The sequence below is a fragment of the Physeter macrocephalus genome, chromosome 12, assembly GCF_002837175.3.
Source record: "Physeter macrocephalus isolate SW-GA chromosome 12, ASM283717v5, whole genome shotgun sequence".
Lineage (NCBI taxonomy): Eukaryota > Metazoa > Chordata > Mammalia > Artiodactyla > Physeteridae > Physeter > Physeter macrocephalus.
In genome coordinates, this window is record NC_041225.1 from 32,088,993 (window position 1) to 32,110,409 (window position 21,417).

Below are 21,417 nucleotides of genomic sequence, written 5' to 3' on the forward strand. Positions count from 1 at the left end.
GCTGGGCCCGTGAGCCATGGCCGCTGAGCCTGTGCGTCCGGAGCCTGTGCTCTGCAACGGGAGAGGCCACAGCAGCGAGAGGCCCGCGTACCACAAATAAATAAATAAATAAATAAATAAAATAAAAAGGCGCTAATCTCATTCACAAGGGTTCCACTCTCACGACCTAATCACCTCCCAGAGGCCCCGCCTCCTAACACCATTGCATTAGGGATTAAGATTTCAACAGATGCATTTGTGGGAACACACACAGTCTACAGAAGTCATTTTCACAGTGGACCACCAGGGCAAAGGGGTATAAACACCCTCCAGTTTCTGTTTCTCCTGAGGCCTGGGAATTCATCTCTTCCTAGGTTCCTGTGTATATTTCTTTTCTTTTTTAATTGAAGTATAGTTTATTTACAATATTGTGTTAGTTTCAGGTACACAGCAAAGTGATTCAGTTATATATCAATATATATATGTATACATCTATATATTTTTTCCCGATTCTTTTCCATTATAGTTTATTATAAGATATTGAATATAGTTCCCTGTGATACACATAAATCTTTTATTTTATATACAGTAGTGTGCATTCTGTAAATCCCATAATCCCAATTTATCCAGCCCCTTCCCCTTTGGTAACCGTAAGCTTGTTTTCTTTTCTTTTTTTTTTTTTTCCGTAAGTTTGTTTGCTACGTCTGTGAGTCTGTTTCTGTTTTGCAAGTGAGTTCATTTGTACTAATTTTTAGATTCCACATATAAGTGATATCACATAATATGTATAACTTTCTCCAAAAAAATTATAACATTATCAAAAAAGTATTAAAACAATATTTGTATTCATTATTTTTTTTCAAATTAACAAACCGTAATTGTTTTCCCAAAGATACATTTTTTTTCATACACACCCATCATACACTGTAACCAAAAAAAGCAGTGTACATGAAATAAGAGAAAATAAATTAAAAATCCTTACCACAGCATAGGTAAGGAGGCTCTAGGCTGGAGCACAGCTGCGTTTCCAGCAATATAAGGAGGCTCAAAAGTTTAAGAATGCCTGCTAGCAAGGGCTCCAGCCAGGTGGTTGGTTGGTCTGTAAGTCAGTCTTGAGTACTTGAAACAGTTCTGTGCTGTTGTTATTTTGTTTTTTTTTTCTTAGCGTTTAGAATAGCCATCATTGTCCTGCAATAGGCAGAGCTATCACGTCCAGGAAAAATGAGGGAGGGAACCACAGAGGCAGCATGAGATCCAAATACAGCATTCAAAGGTAATTGGTCCAGTGGTGCCTAGGGAAGGAGGAAGGGGATGGCACTCCCGGGTTAGCCATCTTCCTTCGGGGGTGTGTACTAGCCGTTTTCTTCATGGATCTGCACCAAGGACTTGTAGGACTGCTGTGCTCTTGTCAGGCTGTATTGAGATTTGCTGGCTCCAAACTGCACTCGTGCTTTTCCCTTCACCAGTGTGGCACTGATCTGCATGATCACTGACTCTATTGAGTAGGCACTGCTCCAGCCCTGCTTGGTGAGCAGTTCCATGCAGATGGCACCTCCGCCAAGAACATACCCCCAGGAGAGGACTGGAAACAAAACCCTGACAAACAGCGTGTCAAAGGGAAAGTTATCTTTAAAAGAAAAGTTAAGTAGGAATGAAGTCAGCTCCTTTTTTCTCTTTGAGGATCTGGAGATCTTGTGCAAAGCGCTGTCCTGGTCAACTTTGAGGAGTCTGACATTCCAATCATACAGACTGTCATTCACGAGTTCGACTGCATAGTTTCCACCTCTGAAACTCTGTGATGGGTATATATCCCTGAGCTCCTTCATCAGCCGGTCAGTAGCCTGCACCAAGCCACACACCGCACCATTTAAGTAATCTTGCCTCAGGTTCTTTTTAATTTTCTCTAGTATGGCCAAGTTTTCTTTCCCGATGCCGTCAGATTTCTTGCCCTCAGCTGGCTCTTCTTCTTTCATTTCATAGTGATCAGCAGCCAAGTTAGGGTCACCGGACTCCACTGACCGGATGGGGGCACAGCAGGGCACGACTCCGTGACGTTGCAGTGGATGCGGACGGGATCCCCAGGCACCGACCCCCGTGGGGGGAGATGCGGTCCAGGCACGGCCCCCTCACCCCGGCCCCTCCGGCCCCAGCCAGCAGGAACTCGCAGCTCAGCTCGTCCTGGCAGGCGCTGGCAAGGCGGAAGCGCTCGTGGCCGCGGTGAAAGATGGACTCGGGCAGGGCCCCCGCCCCGGACCCACCCCCAACCCCGGGCTGCCCTGGTGCCGCTCCCCGCGCCGCTGCGGCTGCCCCTGCGGCTGCAGCTGCTGCATCCTCTGCTCCGCCCCGTGGCCAGCGAGCCGGGAGCCTCCGGCCTCCGCCGCCACCGCCCTTATTACTTTAATAGTAATACTATTTCTTGATTTATAAAAAAGAGGGAATGTAACTTCTGGGTAAATTTCAAACTTTTTTTTTTAACCATAAGATTACTCTTTAACTCATCATACAATCTCTCAGTGTTTCCATGCTTTTTCAACCACTAATAATCACATTAAAATTTAATGTTATGATCTTAAATTATTTTGCTCTCCTCTACCATCTAAAAACAGAACATCTCATTTACCATCCCCAACAAATAATGAGTGGCTTCATATAGGCAGTTCAGCCCTCTACAATTTGATCATTTCAAGTATCACATTTTTTTTTTCTTTTAAGCTTCAATAACACAGTATAACAGAAAAGAAAGGGTATGGGCTTTGGATTCTGACATACCTGACTCAAATCCCGCCTCCACCACCGACTCGCTGTTTGATCTCGGCCTTAATTTCTGAACCTAGTTTATCTTCATCTATAAGTGGAAGTAATACCAACTACTAACTGAATGGTTTTGAGGGTTAAATGAAATAAACTACTTTAAAGTACCCGATACAAAGTTCTCATATATTGTTAGATACATTTCCTGTTAAACACTTAAGATGAAAATTTAAATTATAAATTTCTCTGCTTCCTTACACAGAGGGAAGATAAGGAGATGTTGTTTAACATTTCCTTAATGAATCAATGGCATCTATGAAACACGAAAGAGAAGTATGTTAGGCTATGGCAGTGTTTGACCCTAGAGTAAGGATTCTACAGGCTACCTCAAGTCTAACTTCAAAAGAAACCCAGAAAACTAAACTTTGAGTTCTTATCATTTTAAAGTCTTCTCCCTTCCTCCTTTGCGCCTACTCATTTCTTGCTACCACGTCTCCACTCCTTCGTCAAACTCTTCATCAGCATAGCAGAAATAACACAAGTTTTGGAAGTCAGACTTGTGTTCAAATCCTTTATCTTCCACTTTCTAGCTGAGTCACTTTGGGCAACTTACCTAACCTCTCTGAGCCTCAGTTCTTCTTTGCCTTCAAAAAGGGAGTAACAAAGACTTCTATGCAAAGTATGGTGAGAATCAGAGATAATATATGTCAAGTGCCTACTGAAGTAAATACCTGATAAACTATAGCTATTATTAATATCACCACTCTGCTCAAATTTGCTATAGGTGAAGCTAGATAACCTATACTGCAATATTTTGACATAAAATCCAACAAAAAGAAATCATTCAAAAATAATCTAAGGATGATGGCAATAACTAGGAAAAATAAAAAGATATAGTAAAAATATGTGCATAAAATATCAGTAACACATGTGATGATGGATTCATTTCCTTAATACCAAGCACTACTACAATTCAGTAACCCAAAGGATAAACCCAATAGAAAAATGGTAAATGGATACGAAAAGGCAGACAGAAAAATAACTTATAAACACATGAAAAGATGATCAATTTTACACAAAATTAAAATCAAAACATTTGTGAGCTACCATCCCCTTTCAGAGCAAGAAAAGTCAAAGGTTGATAAAACCTAGTATTGGCAAGGATAACAAGAAAGAGGTAAACTCACACACTGTTGCTAGAAGAATAAATTGGTCTAATGTCTTCAGGAGGAAACACGTCAAGATCAATAAACATTTATAATATGTATACCCTTGATCCAGTACAGTAATTCACCTTTTAGGAATGTATCCTATAAAAATACCTAGATAGGGTATTCACTGGAGCACTGTTTGTTACAGGAAAAAAAATCACTTTGATTAAACAGTATCCATCTGTACGGTACTAGCCAACAAACTCATAATTTTATGCAATAGGAATATTTATGCAGCTGTTAAAAATGAGGTAAATCTATGTTATCTATATCACCTACATATATATAGATCTATATGCAAAAAATATGCATTAAAATCTTTTGGAAGTTTATACAGGAAACTTGCTGGGTCTGGGAAGTAAAAACTTCTCATACCCTGTATAGTTTTTTTTTTTTTTGGCCACGCCGCACAGCATGAGGGATCTTAGTTCCCTGACCAGGGATCAAACCTGTGCCTCCCGCAGTGGAAGCGTGGAGTCTTAACCACTGGACCACCAGGGAAGTCCCTCTGTAGTTTGTTTTTTAAATCAGGTGCATACATTACTTTTATATGTGTGTTGGAGAAGGCCTACCCTATGTATAAAGAAAAAGTCAGCCCATTTATACGCTCCCAATGTTTGTTATTTGATATTAGTAAAGCTCCCTAAAAAGGCTTTAGAAAGAGGCCTGTTATTATCTAACACATTTACATCTGCAAAACATGAGATATTAAAATTAATGCCCAAACAGACCACATCTATCAATTTGTGCTATGACATAAGAGCAATTCAATGTGGAAAGAGACCCAGCTCACCACTAGGTTGTGGAGTCCTAAACAAATCCTTTATCTCTAAACCTCAGTGTCTTCATATATAAAATTAAGACAGTACTTAGTATAAGGTGGACAATTCTAAAGTAGCACAAAAGTATTATAATCATTCAATTAATTACAATTCTTTGTTAGAATTCCAAAAAATAAATATACCATCATTAATTCCTTTGGAATACACATTTACTTTTTAAAAAATAGTCATTATATGAATTTTAGAATAAGCAATACACTATTATAAGAATCATGACAGACTATAATTATATTACAAATCTTTAAAATGTAACTTTCTAAGATTTAATTAGACACTCCAATTTTTCTACTTTTACCAAACCAAGTCCCTCATTGCCCCAACATTATTCTATGAATAATTCCAATTACCTTTTCAAGGCTGAAAAAGTTAGTAGTGTTTCTAAGTGTGTTGAGGCCTGTAGATCCCTTTTTCTTACAGAGTGCTGTTGGATACTGGATAAAGAGAGGATATCGTAGTCTGAGAGCAAAGAATCAAGCTTTTCTGAAATAAAGGTAAAAAGGTTATTGACACCTAAACTTACTAATCAATTGTAATATCATTAAAATGAGAATCAGACAACAAACTCTTCCTGATGTAATGCCCCAGCATGACCTACGAAATACTTTTACCAAACACACACACACACACACACACACACACACACACACACACACAGACACACACAAGTTTTTAAGACAAAAAGGGATTAGAGGTTGCCAAATTAAATAACAACTTTAGGAAGTAATCAGCCACACCCAAAATGTTCCATTCCTGCAAAACAAATGACCCAATTTCTCCAGGAAACAAATGGCATGAGAAAGAAGGGAGGGGTGGAGACAGAAGGAACTTAAGACAGAAGGCACGTAAGCAAGCCAGCGTGTGAGCCGTTTTGGATCCTAGGTCAAGCAAACCAATTGTGGAAAGATATGTGTGACAATCAGGGAAATGTGAACATGAGTCCATGTTCGTATTAGATACTAATAATTTTGATATCTCAGAGAGTATCACAGTATGCAGTGAACTAACTTCTAAATTCAAGGCATTTCTGGCTTGTATGTTTAGAATTTTTTAAGATCAAGCCTGCCAACTGCCCGCTTGGGCTACATCAATTCCTTATCAGTTGATGTACAGTAACAAAGAGCAACAAATGTATTAATGGCCTGAGGAAACCAAACTGGGAAAGTAAATCTTTTACAGAAAATCTTTTATAGAAAAACCACATATTCCAAATTAGAGAGCAAAGAAGTGGTAATATCCTGGTCATTGCTGCCCTCAACAGACACAGCAGAATATCAATCCACCGGACAGCAGGAAGTATAAGTGGTAAGACCAAACCAATCCCCAGGAAAAGAAAAACATTAATTATTTTACCAGGCTGACCTGGAATCCAGGAAAAGCAAAGATGGACTGCCCCAAAGATAGAACAAGCACAAATAAGTTTCTATTTGGTATAGAGCAAGAGTAAACACTATAGAGTATATGCTACCCCCATAAGTCACTTTTTATCAACAGCAACTCAGCTGTCCCTCCCACAATCAGGAGGATTTTTGGAAGACAATTTTGGTGACTTAAGTCTCTGTAAAAACTGTCTAAAAATATTTGAGCTGATGCTTTCCTTTTCTCTCAACAAATATCACTGGAGAAGCAATGGTATTCAAAATCATTCCACTGGACTTAGAATGTCCTCAAAATATAGCAGCAGGAGCTTAAAATACAAGTGTGTTGCTACTACAGTTAAATATGCTCACAAAACCCTTTTTAAAAGAAAGAATCCACCCAATACTTTTCTCCGTCCTCTTCCCCTGAATATCCTCAATTGGCTCTTTCATCCGTTCATTCACTGCTGTGTGCCAGGCCCTGGTCTAAGTACCAGGATACAGCACTCAACACAGCCAAGTCCTTGCCTAAAGCAGCACTCATTTTAGTGGGAGAGACGGACAATGCACAAGAAAATCCACGTCAGTGCCGTGGTATGAAAACAGGACAGCAGAGAGGCAGGGGAAGGGCCAATTTATACAGAGTGGTCAAAGAAGGAAAAATGCCCCACTGTCACATAATACTCAAGCAAATGTGAAGAGGAACACTACTATATGGTTAAAGCAATCTAATCAAAGTCCATTCAAGGCTCTAACTCAAGATAAGGTTAAAGTGGTAGCAAATTTCACACTTGCTGGGTACCACCCATTTTCTGTTAACAAAAATTTCCTTTTAATTTTAATCCAGAGGAAAGCTGTTTCGGAAGGCATCAATCTCTTTTATGCCGAGGGATGTTTATTGGTGATTTGGCCTTGCTAATTACAATGCTTTGAGGCACCAATGAAAAACCTTCAAGAAGCTTATCATTTATTCAACAATTTTTGAGTGTTTTGTTTCCCACAAGACACCATACTAGGTGTTCTATGTTATCTACACAAACATCTTGGGGTATTTTCCCCATTTTACAAATGAAGAAACAGACTCGGAGAGAATAATATCACAAAGCTAAGGCAGCACAGCACTAGGATTTGAACTGGGGCCTGTCTGGCTGAAAACCCCAAGCTTTATTGATTTCAACTTTTGAAACTGCTTAAAAATAGCCTACCTCTTCGGGGACCTTCCACTTCTTGGCCTCCTACTTTTTGACATGTCAATCAAACATGACCATGCCTCCCTCTGAATTCTGAAGCTTTTTGTTTACACCTTTCTTCTGGCATTTTTTAGTCGTATTTGTCTTATCCCACAAATAGACTGTAAAATGGCCAAAAATGAGCTCTGTTTTAAAATCACAGTATTCTTACCTCACAACACCTGGCGCAGAACCTTGCACAAAACAGCACTCCTTTGCTCAAATTCTCAATGCTGATACAGTCCTTTAGCTCTTCCACTTCCCTGATACAGGCTGGTACACAGACTCAGTTTCATTCAAGATCATCATCACTCCCACTGACTGAGAAACTTAACCTCAATTCTACAGTCTCACTGTCAACAATAGAGGCCAGCAGTTCTCAAAGAGTGGTCGCTACCCCCAGTCACCGCCTGGGAACTTGTTTCCCATCCCAGTCCTCCTCAGTCGGAACTTCCAGGTGCAGGGCCCAGCCGCCTGTGTTTAACGTGCCTCCCAGGTGATATGCTGGTGCACACCTACTCCAGCTTGAGAACCGCTCAACTAGGCTAAACTAAGGAAATAAAGCGAAGAAAAACACCTTTAAGCATACAGATGTTCACTGTTCAGCCCTGTATTAGTTTTAAGAAAGTTGGAAACGAAGTAAATTAATACCCGGCAAATAGAGAAGTTATAGCATCCCCAAATGACCAAAAAAAAAAAAAAAATCTGCAATCATTTAAAATGCTGTCAACAACAGGTTTTAAGAACATGAGGAAACACTTTATTATAATATTAAATAAACAAAGGTAGATTTTAAAAACTGTTCATACTGCATGACCTTAACTATGTATACAAACAGGGCTAGAAAAAAAAATAAGAGCAAGATAGTAACATCATCGGTTATCTTTAGGTATTTTTCTATAATAAGCACTTTTTAAATGCAGCTTGCTAAAGCACTTTAAAATACTTAACTAATATGTTTCCATTGTAATTTACCCCTTTTAATAATGACAGGTCTCAAACTGGACGTCCGGGAGCCATTACAAGCAGCATGGTAAATGCGCTCTCTTTGTCCAACACCCTGAGCTCCTGCTCTTGCAGGTAACCTCTCAGATGCTCGGTATCTCACTGCACTTTCCTTCCAAAATTCCAATCATCGGTAATCCAATTTTCTATAGCTTTTTCAACAGAATTTATATTTCCCCCCATCCATATCCAAAAATCTCAAAAATCTTAAGTATAAACCACTTAACTTCTTACAGTAGAGTTTATGACAGTTTATACTAGACAATGCTACAAAAACTACCTTCCTTATCAGCTCAGTGTATGGTCATACTCTCCTGTTGAGAAACGCCACAATGGCTGCCCAGCATGCTCTACAATGAGAACACTTTCCTTGCTTCCTACAAGTTGCTCCAGTGATCACCCTAAACAACTGAGCTTTTCTCATTTCGGCTGCTACAAACACATATTAGAAAACACACTATTCAAAAGGTCAGACGAGAGTACTATATTATTTAGGATCCCCTCCCCAAAGCTCTCTGCTCTTCTCTGCCACGTGTTAGTTTCCCTCACTTGGCCTCCTCTGTCTGGTCCTCCTTAGGGACCCTACCCTTACTCACTGCTTTTTTAATCTCTTCCACCCCCACTCCCATCCCTCCTTTCTTGCCAACACATTCTGCACATACTTTTCCCCTTTCCACCAGACCCCACCTATTCATTTATTCAACAAAAAGTTATTGAAAACCTCCTACTTTCCAAGCACTAGGGATATTAATGGAGAGAAGGAGAGATACATTTCCAATATTGCGACTTTGGGGGAAAGAGTATCACACAAAAAATCATTATAAAGTATGTCACAAACCAAGGGAGAGGAAATGGGAAGAATTTATAGGACACAGCAGGAGCATGACCCCTGTGTGGCAAGCCAAGGATGCTTTCCCAGGGAAACAGCGCTGAAGTTAAGACGGAAAGGATGAGGAAGCAGCCAAGAGAACGAAAAGAAAGGACAGGGTTCTAAGCAGAGGGCATACCTATGCTGAGGTCCACAAGAAATACAGAACACAATACACTCAAAAAATTGAGAGCAAGTCAGTGAGGCTGTTGTGCAGAACGGCGCCGCGGACATGAAGAGGTGTGAGGCTGCAGAGGCAGGCGGAGGTCTGGTGGTGGAACTAAATTAAGGATTTTTGACTTTGGATAAGGGCAACAGCTATAAATTAGAAATTTCATCGTGACTGTGAAACCAAATGCCCCTAAAACCAAGTTCCCCTGCCAAGTTTATGATTAGCCTCTCTATCTGAAACTTTATTCTCTTTCTTGACCTGCCTCTGTTGCCCTCAGGGATTGAAGAGTATCAAAGAAAAGGCGGGACTGAAACCAAGCAGGACGTTTCAGGGCCCTCCCAGATAAAAAAAAACCTTTCATTTTTTAAAAAAAATTATTAATTAATTAATTTTGGCTGCGCGCGGGCTTCCTCTAATTGCGGCAAGCGGGGGTTGCTCTTCGTTGCGGTGCGCGGGCTTCTCATTGCTGTCGCTTCTCTTGTTGCGGAGCACGGGCTCTAGGCGCGTGGGCTTCGGTAGTTGTGGTTCACGGGCTCAGTAGTTGTGGCTCACAGGCTCTAGAGCGCAGGCTGAGTAGCTGTGGCGCATGGGCTTAGTTGCTCTGCAGCATGTGGGATCTTCCCGGACCAGGGCTCAAACCCGTGTCCCTGGCACTGGAAGGCAGATTCTTAACCACTGGTCCACCAAGGAAGTCCCTACAAAAGCCCTTCTGTCCCCCGTTTCTGGTTTGTAGAAAAGGCTTTAGTCCCTTACACCTTCCCCGAGTTCCAAAGAGCAGATTCAAGCAATTACTAATTAGAGAAGTGATGGAAGGCTGAAACAAAGGGAAAACGGTCAAGAAACAAGAGAGAGTCCTAGTTCCTCCTCCAGGGATATACAGAACAATCTGACACAAATCTTTGAGTTGTTCTGCAGGAACTAAGACACCCCCCTCCTCCCAAGTGGAGGATAGTGACTACAAGCTGACCACAAGCACACAGAACCCAGACTGGTTGGAACCAGAAAGCTGATGATTAAGACTCATGAAAAACCCCGCCGTTACTTCACCACCAACCAATCAGAAGAAAGTCATGCTCCCTGCAACCCTCACCCCAAACGTTGCCTTTAAAACCCATGGCCAGCCAGGAAGATGGATCTGAGACAAGCCTACATCTCCCATCTTCTCCATCGGTGCCCTCCCAATCAGTAAACCTTCTTCTGCTCCAAACTCGGACATTTCCATCTGTTGGGCCTCACTGTGCGTCAGGCACGTGAGCTTGGGTTCAACAACAAGTGCAGTGCGCAGAACGGGCTAGAGGAGGACAAAAGTGGAGTCTGGGAAATCAGCCAGTAAGCTGCTGAGCAATCCGTGTGGAGATCACTAAAAGACCCCCAGGTTTCTGGCTTGGATACCTGGGTAGACAGTGGCACCACATTCACTGAGATTTAAAAAAATACACAACTAAGAGGAGGTTTGGGGGAGGGATTTGTTGACGAGAAAAACCATAAGCACACTTTTGCTAAAGCCCACGATACCAAACCTAGGTTTAATACCTAACTGTAGTTTTGACCTTCACCAGAAAAGTAATCTTAACCAACAAGTTTGGAAATGTCTACTAATGAGGTAATCTGTCGTAGGGGCCCCCTCCATCCCCCAGAGGAAGAAGAGGTTATCCATATGATAAAATCCTTGCCAGTTCCCTTCCCCCCAAAAAGATGATGTCCTGGCCTAAAAACAATCCTTTTCTTTTCTTTCGCTAACAGATCCCTTGCCCGACCCTTATTCCTATAAAAACCTTCCATTTGGTACAAACCCTCAGAGGGCCCTTCTAGTTGCTAGAAGGGATGCTGCCCAATTCATAAGTCGCCTATAAAGCCAATTAGATCTTCAGATTTACTCGGTTGAATTTTGTTTTTTAGCAGGTTGATATAAGGGGACAAGTGGATGCTGAAAGATTCTGAAGTTCTACACTGTATCTTGTTCCTTTATATACAGTTTGCAATTATTCATTTACATAGAACTTTTTTGCATTAAGTCATCATATATTTGCGGTTATGTCACTGATAAATCACATAATGATTTTAAGCAGGGAAAGAGTAAATCTGTTATTCTATGATTTTCAAAATCAAGATCAGTGGTTAAAAAGCAGCTGAAACTTCATTCCTTTTCTTATGTTCTCAAAGAATAAACAGAGGGCTTCCCTGGTGGCGCAATGGTTAAGGATCCGCCTGCCAACAGCAATGAAGACCCAACACAGCCAAAAATAAATAAATAAATAAAATAAAGTTCCCTTTAAAAAAAATAATAATAAAGAGGAAGCTGGACCTTCAGGCCTGCAACAAACCGGCTTTCTGGATACAGATATGGAGTGGCCTATAGATTATCCCACATGCTGTGGAGCAACTAAGCCCGTGTACCACAACTACTGAGCGTGTGAGCCACAGCTACTGAAACCCACGCGCCTAGAGCCTGTGCTCCGCAACAAGAGAAGCCACCACAATGAGAAGCCCGCACACCACAACGAAGAGTAGCCCCCGTTCGCTGCAGCGAGAGAAAGCCCGTGCAGCAACGAAGACCCAACACAGCCAAAAATAAATAAATAAATAAAATAAATAATAAAGAGGAAGCTGGACCTTCAGGCCTGCAACAAACCGGCTTTCTGGATACAGATATGGAGTGGCCTATAGATTTGATAAACCTTCTTACTCTACCCTTCTCTCATACCTGAACCGTTCTGTCTCCAGGATATGCTTGTATGGCCACTGACTTTTGGTACAACGACACAAAATACACCCTTACTTCATTCATCAAAGCCAAGGCAAGCTTTTAAGATAAAACTGATCTTTAAATAATGAGGCGTTAGAAGAGTCTGGGAACACTTGTGAACTTTTTACTTAAATTTCTCTTTTCTTTTTGCAATAAATTGCATCTTCCTGGAGTTCAACTTGCAATTGTCATGCAGACCCCCTGTAGCACTCTGCTCACTCTCCACGGCTCTGCTGCGCAGAGTATGAAGAGCTCCCCCAAAATGACACAGTGTCATGGGCCCACTTCTGGTGTCAGAAGTGGAAAAGATAAAGGCAGGGCTGCTGTCAAGTGTTTATTCTGCTTGTGCAGAAGACACATGAGACGTGACTGCTCTTCAATACTCCCCAAAATATGCAGGACAAGGGGGAGGCCTGGTCGGGTCACTCTGCAACAAGCCTAGGCATGGGTGAATCCCTCCTTGGGACTAAGGGATAAGAAAAGAACAGTGCTGTTTGCTAGGCAGTGCACCCCAGAACCTGGGAACTAAAAACCTAATTTTATGGATTTATACCAGTTAGGGAAGCTGGAGGGTGAGCTGCCTCAAATAATTCCTTATCAAGAGCCCTTCACCTGGGCCGGGACTAAACCTGGACCAAGACTCTCCAGCAAGACGAGTCACATGGAAACCCTGAGCCAAAAATGAAAGTGAGCACAGCCCAAGGGAACCTCCAAAGAACCCTGGATTGATCCATAAGGCTCTGTAGCTGAAATGGATGCAAATTCGGGTTAAGCAATGAGATTACTTCCACAATTTCCAGCGCCGCTGCCTTTTCCTAGATTACACCTTGTCTCCTATACACATTCTTCTAATCAAACAAAGAGGTAAGTAATTTTGGACATATGTTTGAGGTACCTGTGAACACTGAGGTGGATACATGAGAGTGGAGCTTCAGAGAACAAGTCTAGGTCAGAGACACATATTTGGTGGTTATCCAAACAGTCAAATGGTAAGTGAAACCAGGGCAACAGATGAGACTTGTCAAAGCCTACAACTCTTATTAAAAGAGAGAAAAAAAGAAAAGGAGGTATGTGCGGAGGGAGATACCCATCTCCTTGGTTCATTTTAGGACTAAGTTAAGGAATATGTGAAAAAGCACTTCATTTCACCTCCCAACCTCTGTGAAGCCTCTTCCTGTCCCTCCCTCCCTACCCATCTTTTTCTGACTTTCCTCAAAGTATACTTCCAACTGAAAACACTCACCATCTCTCACAAATACAAAATGGTGAAGGATCTAAAATTCAACCACACTTGGCCCTGAAGGACACCTACACTTAATGTTCTGGAAAACCCCACAAAGGCCAAATGGAATTCTCCAGTTTCCCCACCATGGCGTTCTGCTTAACTCTTCTCTTTGTTCTACTCTAGAAATACAGTTTCTCTCTCTGACTAGTACAAAGGAGAACTGCATTAAATTTCTCTTGAAGCAGGTGGGGTGGGTGTTTTAGTTTCAAAAGAATCCAGCCTGTAAGCAAAATTAACATCAAAAGACGAAGTCAGATGTCAAAATATTGAGCAAAATGATGCCGTCAAGAATGAGAAATGAGCGCTGCAACGTGTAGAATCCCCATGCCAATTACCTAAAGGTACATTTCAAATATATGTTTCAGACACAAATTTTCATCCCTCATCTGTGACCTGTATTTTTTTTCCTTCCACCCACTATATTCTTTTATTAAAAGTAACACAGAGAAAACTCTTTTGAAATCACAGTGACACTTATATACCCCAGCTGTAACTTCAACAAGATACCATTATGACTGAGCTCAAATGACTTGTAAATTTCCTAAATTATGCAATTCATGACAGTTCAATTGAAATCATTTTGGGTGACCTGTGGAGTACTCCAAAAGCCAGATTCTATTATACATTTTTATTCTTCAGAAAATATTGTCAAATCCCTAATCAATATTTAGAACTGCAGTTATGGGGTTATGGTAACATTTATAGGATAAGAAGGCTATTAAACAATAAACCATGCTCTTTAACTATGAAATTATTCATTGGCCTCGACCAATTCAATCTAACTGGTAGGGTAGAGTTAAGCAACAAGCTACATCCAAAGCTATCAAACACACAAAAAAGTCATTCTTCAAAAGAAAAAATACCCTCAAGCCATATATTTATCACTAACTGAATGAACCTGACAAGTCACTACACCTTTCAGAGACTCATCTTACCTGCCACTTTATTTAAAAAACTAGACACGATCGCCAAGGTTCATTTCAATTCTAACAATCTCTAAGTGCCTCCATCAGGACTGTCCTTATTTTCTCTCTTCAGCTACTTAACCTTACAGCCTAGGCTCAATATCATCACCTCCTTCAGGGAGCCTTCACTAACCTTCCCTGGATAGGTTCAGTGTCCCCTGATGAAAATAATACCCACCATAATGTCTTCTCTCACTCTCCTTCCTATTGTTCTAGAATTGACTGTTTAGACGTCTCTATTCTACTACACCAAAAGCTTTTTGAAGATGAATAAAGTCTGATCTTTATATTTCCAATGCCACACATAAAACTTGCATACAGTATGTGTTCTTCAAACATGCAGTGAATAAAAGGTAAGTCTATGCATTTTTCTGGCACCAGTGGTCTGCACTTTGCAAATGAAAACACACGGTCAAAGAAAAAAAAACCCTTAGGATTTGTGAATGCTGCTGAGAATTGACCTAGAAAGTAATGTCTTCTTCTATACTATGTGCATTCCTAGGATTCGTTCTACTTATTTTTCCACTTGTGAACAAGAGAATGATAACAAAAGTGAAACAGTTGTGTTAGTGGTAAAAATATAACTTTAATATTTCAAAATACATGTTTACTCTTTTCATTAACGTTTATCCTTACAAAGTGGACCGTTACGCTACTCCTCCATCCTCACCACCCCTAACTCATCATTTTCCTTCAATTTGTATTAACTTATCACATCTCAGCACTTCCTACCAGGTTCTCCCTGGCCTTTCATTAAACTAATCACCTGCAATCCATTGAAATTTGAGATAACCACAAGCAGTTGTTCAGGTGAGAACACAACACCTTTAATACCCTCCGCCAATTACAATCTTTGTCCATTAAAGAAGGAAAAAGAATTGCCAGGTAAACTAATGCAAAGTTCTTATTGGCCATAAAGAAAATCTACACAGTGTCTCAATCTGCACGATACTATACTATATGGATTCATGGTGAGATCTGGGGGCCAAAACAACCATGAAAAATGAGGCTACAACTTCTCACACTGGGAAAATATACTGATTCATACTTTGCTACTAATTAATCAAGCTCTCTTACATGCTAACTTTTAACAGATAAAGGACCCTAACAGGGGTCACTATACGTTTACACAAACTAACTCCCACCAAATTTCACATCTCTCAATGTTAGTCCATCCTTCAAATCCAAGCTCTTTAGAAAATCCACATGACCCTCTACTTTCTGGCCTCAAAACTGACCAAATTGGTCGTCCCTGATAATTTTTGTTTCAAATGCCAAGGAAGGCATTCACAGCAGCGGAATTACGAGCTGGCCCGGCAAGTTTAAGTACCTTCCATAAACTACAATTTAAATAACTAACACGCTTAAGATGTTCGCAAAAAGCAACTCCAAGACGAGTTCCCCAGGCACCGCCTTCCAACCAGATTACCGCCTAAGTACCTCCTACAGAAGAAAACCTACTTCGCTTCCTTGGAGAGCCAGGAAGAGCCGTGCAGCCTTGGGCCTTCCTATCCTCCTCCAGAACCCTGCCTTTGGTAAAGACACAATACAGATTTGCTCCCGAGAAGGGCAGGGACCTGGACCACATCTCCCTCTCCGAACACGAGCCACCACCACCCCGCCTCACCTCTGTCCGGAACACACGCCCAAACACGAACTCAGCGGGCAGACCCCTCCCAGGCCCTCAGTCACTCCCGGAGGCTCCCTCCAGGATCCCTGCCCATCGCCATTCTTTCCTGAACTCTGAGAGCCACACCCCCTTGCTACGCTGCAAACTCAGGGACGCGCAACCGTCGTCCAATACCCCGCCCCCAAACACCTGATAGATCCTGCTCCCCTGCTCTTCCCCGAAAGCTGCGCGTTCCAGGCACCCGTTGCCGGCCGAAGCCAGATCCGCAGGGTCTTTACCGAGTCGCTGGGGGGAGCCGAAGCCCGGCTCGTCCGGCGGTCGCGGCGACAGCACGAAAGGAACCAAGCTGCTCAGGAAGAGGACACACTGCCTCATGTTCCCGGTCCGGCCAGCGGCTCCACCTCTCTGGGCAGTCTTCGCCTGACGGGGGCTCAGGACGCTGCTAACATTGGGAGAGGAAGGGATCCGCCCGGCCCGGCGCCTGCAGCCTCTTACTCTTACCGCACCGCCTACCGGAAAACTCTAGAGCCGGGCTCCAGATTCCCGGAAGCGCAGGCAGCGCTCGGACAGGCTGGCTCAGCCTGCTTCCGGCCGCCGCCGCCGACCCCCGCACCGCCCACAGCCGGGCGCCGCGCGGAATGCCGGGAGGCCCTCGCTACCGCCGGCCCCGCGCCGGCGCGCCGCCATTTTGCGGCCCCTCCGTCCGCCCCTTTGCGTCCCGCCGTGGCTCGGCCGGCGCCGCCTCTGACGCGGCCCGCGACGTCCTGACTCGACCCACTCGGGCCACGCCTCTGTCCTTGGGTGACCGCCGCGAGGGAGGCGGGAGTTCGCGAGTAGGGCTTCAGAGGCGCGCCCGGCCACCTCTCTCGCCTCGGTGCGACCCACGTCTGGATAGGATCCCTGTTACCCTTTTTACTACCTAGCTGTGGAAACCACCGTGGTGTCTAGAGTGGACGAGGAGGAGCGCCGGGCCGGGTGGGCTCGGGGTGATGACCCAGCAGCGAAGTGCCTGGGACGAAGGACGGGCTCCCGGGAGCAGGAGGCCCCGCGTCCATGCGCCAGCTTCTGCGAGACCAGCCTCCTAGTCGCAAATGGGGTGCAGCGTGGCTTTCGGGGCCCAGCGTCGTACCACCCGGGCGTCTCAGGCCTCCGTCCGTTGTAACGGAAGAGGCTTTGTGGAGGGAAATAAATAGGCGCTTCCTTGATGCCCATTTTCTCGTTGGCCCCGCTGTATGTAGAGGGTCTGCAAGCATTTCCAGAAACTAAATCCTAAACCTAACTCCTCGTCTGCCCGTACAGGTTCTAGAGAGGTCCAGCCAGCTTCTTGAAACTCAGCTCTGTGCTTGGTCACTTTAGCTTAGGCTGGGAATTTGCCAAGACAGTTTGTGTTTTGTTTTGCAATCCTTTGCATAATTTTAGCTCTAATGTTTATGGTACTGAATAAAACATTCTAATAACGTTGGACGTGAATCGCTATTTTGGTTCAACTACAGTTTATGCAAGTATGACAGAACACATTTTCCGCTTAAGAGTGAGTGAGTGGGACAGCCTTGTCTCCATTATGAAATCGAAAATTCTTAGGAATAGAATATTAGTCCTGTCTGGTCAAGTTTTACGGCTACTCCTAATAAAATACTCAAACTATGGTTTGAATTTAGGTTCACTGTGGCATGCCTCAGTAAAATCTCAGCATCTTTTCCCAACAGTTATTATCCAGAGTTACTGGTTTTGTGCATTTTGGGCTTAACTGAACCTGTTGTGTTCATCTGAGGTATAAAATGCCTTCATTAAACATACATTGATGGCATACCTAATCAAAAAGTAAGCAGAGGTTCACCTCTGCAAATTGTACATAATTTTTAAAAGATGTATCCCATAAAACGTGACAGTTGTGGACAATTTATTTTTGTACAGTGAGAATATCATCTTACTTTCTGAGCACCCAGACACCATGCTCTCCAGCTTATACCTTTAGTAGATCCTAGATTATACTCTTTCTGTGTTCCACCCACAGCCCCTCTACAGTACCTTGCTCATAGACGGCCCTTCACTAGCTGTTTAATAAACGCCATTTTAAAAAAGTAAAGTTCCTGATTCATTTGCTTATTCATATCCAGAAGTCCTAGATTTTCAGAGACAGTCAAGGTTTCAAGTAATTTTTCCCATTCACAAATCAGGACCCAAATAATGATTTCCAGTTTGAGGTTTATCTTTCATTTATAAATTGTCCATGCCTTTAAGATATAAGAGCACCACGTGGGGGAGATAAAGAGCCAGAGGAACATAATAAGAGGGACACTTTGGATAGAACTAGTAGTCTGAGCCAGCTATCTTCAAACTTGTATACTCTTATCCCCAAAAGAATTTTTAAAAAATATGTACTCCCTATATACATTTAACATTTTTCATCATAAATGTAAGTAGTTGCAAAGGATGAAATTTCCAGCATAATGTAAACACTGACATTTATTTATTTTTAATTTTACTTATTTATTTTTGGCTGCATTGGGTCTTCATTGCTGCCTGCAGACTGTCTCTAGTTGTGGCGAGCGGGGGCTACTCTTAATTGCGGTGCGCGGGCTTCTCATTGCAGTGGCTTCTCTTGTTGTGGAGCACGGGCTCTAGGCACACGGACTTCAGTAGTTGTGGCACGCAGGCTCCAGAGCGCAGTCTCAGTAGTTGTGGCGCACGGGCTTAGCTGCTCCGCGGCATGAGGGATCTTCCCGGACCAGGGCTCGAACCCGTGTCCCCTACGTTGGCAGGGGGATTCTTAACCACTGCACCACCAAGGAAGTCCCAACACTGACATTCAAAATTAAAACTCTTAGGTTTAAATCTACCCAATGGAATATAAATACCTGACAGATTTGAAAGCCACTGTGGTAGCCAGCCTCCCCGATGGCCCCCAATGATCCCTGCTTCCTGATATTCACTCCCTTGTAGAGTCCGTCCCCTGCCACAATGGTCCAAAGTTGGTCTCTGTGGCCAATAGCGCAAAGAGGAAGTGATGGTATTTCACTTCCAAGGTTAGGTTGTAAGAGACTGTGTCTTCCATCTCAGGTGTTCTCTTACTCGCTTGCTCTCTCTTGGATCACTCACTAGGCAAAGCCAGCTTCTGAGTCATGAGAACATGCAAGAAGACTATGGAGTGGTTCATAGGAAGAGAGGTCACCAGCCCACAGCCAGCAAGTAACTGAGACCTGCCAAAGACTATCTGCCTGAGCTTGGAAGTGAATCCTCCAGCCCTAGGCAACCTTTAAGACAGATGCAGTCCCCCAACTCAACAGCTTGACTGCAGCCTCAGGCATGACCCTGAGCCAGAACTGCCCACCCAAGTCATGCCCTGATTTTTGACCATCAGAAACTGGGAGATAATAAATACCGGTTATTTCAAGCTCCTAAATTAAGGGTAATTTGTTACACAGCCACTATTGTGTCTGAAAAACACATGAACAAGTTAACTGGATCCTGGGTTCCTCTCCTTAACAAGAGAAGTCGTTCTTTTAATTTAGGATTTAATAAAGATAAGTAAAAGATGACTTGAGATTTGCTGATCCCAGGCTATAGAATGAATTACTTACAGTTTACTTACTGCAAGTGAATGTAAGAGTAAAATATTTACAATCATTAAACACCTGTTGCCACCTATGGTTCTGGAATTAACTAGCAGATCCACATAAGCATTGGTAAGACCTTTCATCTAAATGATCAGAGACATGGCTGTCTAGTTCTAGCTGAGTTTGGGGGCTTTTTCTTCTGTCATCCAAGCTCTGTTTCTCTTATTAGCCACTATTTGTCCTATACCAATCCCACCAGTCCTTATAGATGTATAGATTCTTCATCACTCTATTTCTAAAATGCTAATTATTCCTACATCTGTATCCTTTTTTGCCAGAAAACAAATCTATGTGAAGTTAGCACTTCAAAAAGTATGAGTCGGAACTTCCTTGGTGGTCCAGTGGTTAAGACTTCCAATGCAGGGGGTGCGGGTTCGATCTCTGGTTGGGGAGCTAAGATCCCACATGCCCTGCGGCCAAAAAACCAAAACGTAAAACAGAAGAAGCAATATTGTAACAAATTCAATAAAAAACTTAAAAAGTATGAGTCAATCCACAAATCTCCATTAGACGGTAGACCGCTCTTACTGGAATATGACTATATACAAAGTCATGTACCAAGAACTATAGTTTCCAGGATTTTAGTTCAGAAATTTTAATGTATTTCAGATCCTTTTAGAAAGAAAAATGAAAAATACATCACGCATGGAGCAAAGCAGAATATTCGAGGATCCTCATCTGATAAACAGATGATTCTTTGGGAATTTGGGGGAATTCTTTGGGAATTTTTTAAGAGGCAAAAGAATAACCAGCCCTCTTGAAAATGGAATAGTATTTCCCCTCAAGTTCAGAAAGAGAAGGAAACCAGCCATTTCATTCAAAATGTTATTTCAAGAAGGTTCATTTCTAAAATTTTAGTAACAATTTCTCTCTCTCTCACACACATTTTTTATGTCTCTTTCTTATCAGGCATCTTTGTCTTTATCACAGAATTATCAATATTTGCAGCAGCTAATCTGTCTGTTGTGCAGAGGTAGCAGAGGTAGCACATCTCCTATATATTGTATGCCATACAGAACATGGAGCTGTGTTCTTTTCCTTCTTAAATCCCTTTCTCTCTCCCTAGAGATCTCAGAGTAATTGAACCACAGGAATAACTGAACACAGAGAATAGATTGGATAAAGAGAAAAAAATGGAAACTTGTGCCGGTTTGAAATTACCTCAGGTCTGAAATGGCCAAAAGTCATTACTCTTGGGTTGACAGGCCCCAGAGAGGAAGCAATCGCCAATTACTCTCCAGTTCTGCAGTGGCCAGAGGGCTTAATTGAAAACCTGTTCTATTTCATCCTGTTTAGAAAAGCAGAACTCAGTTGTTGAATGTTTAAAATCTGGTAATTCTACTAGCATTTTAAGAATAATACCTCCAAAGTGAATGAAATCAGAATCTCAAAGAGATAACTGCACTGCCCTGTTCACTGCAGTGTTATTCACAGTAGCCAAGATGTGGAAACAACCGAAGTGTCCACTGGCAGATAAATGGATAGAGAAGATGTGGTGTGTACATACAATGGGAGATTACTCAGCCGTAAAAAGGAAGGACATCTTGCCATTTGCAACAACATGGATGAACCTGAAGGACATTATGCTAAATAAGTCAGACACAAAAAGGTAAATACAGTATGATCTCACTTACATGTAGAATCTTATAAAGGTTAAACTCAAAGAAGCAGAGAGTAGAACAGTGGTTGACAGAATCGGGGCGTGGGAGGGGTGGGAATGTGGAGATATCAGTCAAAGGTACAAACTCTCAGTTATAAAATG

At 42.4% G+C, this 21,417-nt stretch overlaps 1 protein-coding gene and 1 pseudogene across 1 annotated transcript in view; both read right to left on the reverse strand.

Moving 5' to 3' along the window:
- ADAM17 (ADAM metallopeptidase domain 17) overlaps positions 1 to 16,660 on the reverse strand; it is a 54,167-nt gene extending 37,507 nt beyond the window's left edge. The window contains exons 1-2 of the mRNA XM_007127655.4: positions 16,317 to 16,660; positions 5,131 to 5,263 (exon numbers count right to left, since the gene is read on the reverse strand). Coding sequence (XP_007127717.1) covers positions 5,131 to 5,263; positions 16,317 to 16,413 — 230 coding nt within the window. The 5' untranslated portion in view covers positions 16,414 to 16,660. The remainder of the gene's footprint in view (positions 1 to 5,130; positions 5,264 to 16,316) is intronic.
- Positions 38 to 5,095, reverse strand: LOC102978275 (ubiquitin-conjugating enzyme E2 Q1-like; annotated as a pseudogene).
- Positions 16,661 to 21,417: the final 4,757 nt, after the last annotated feature.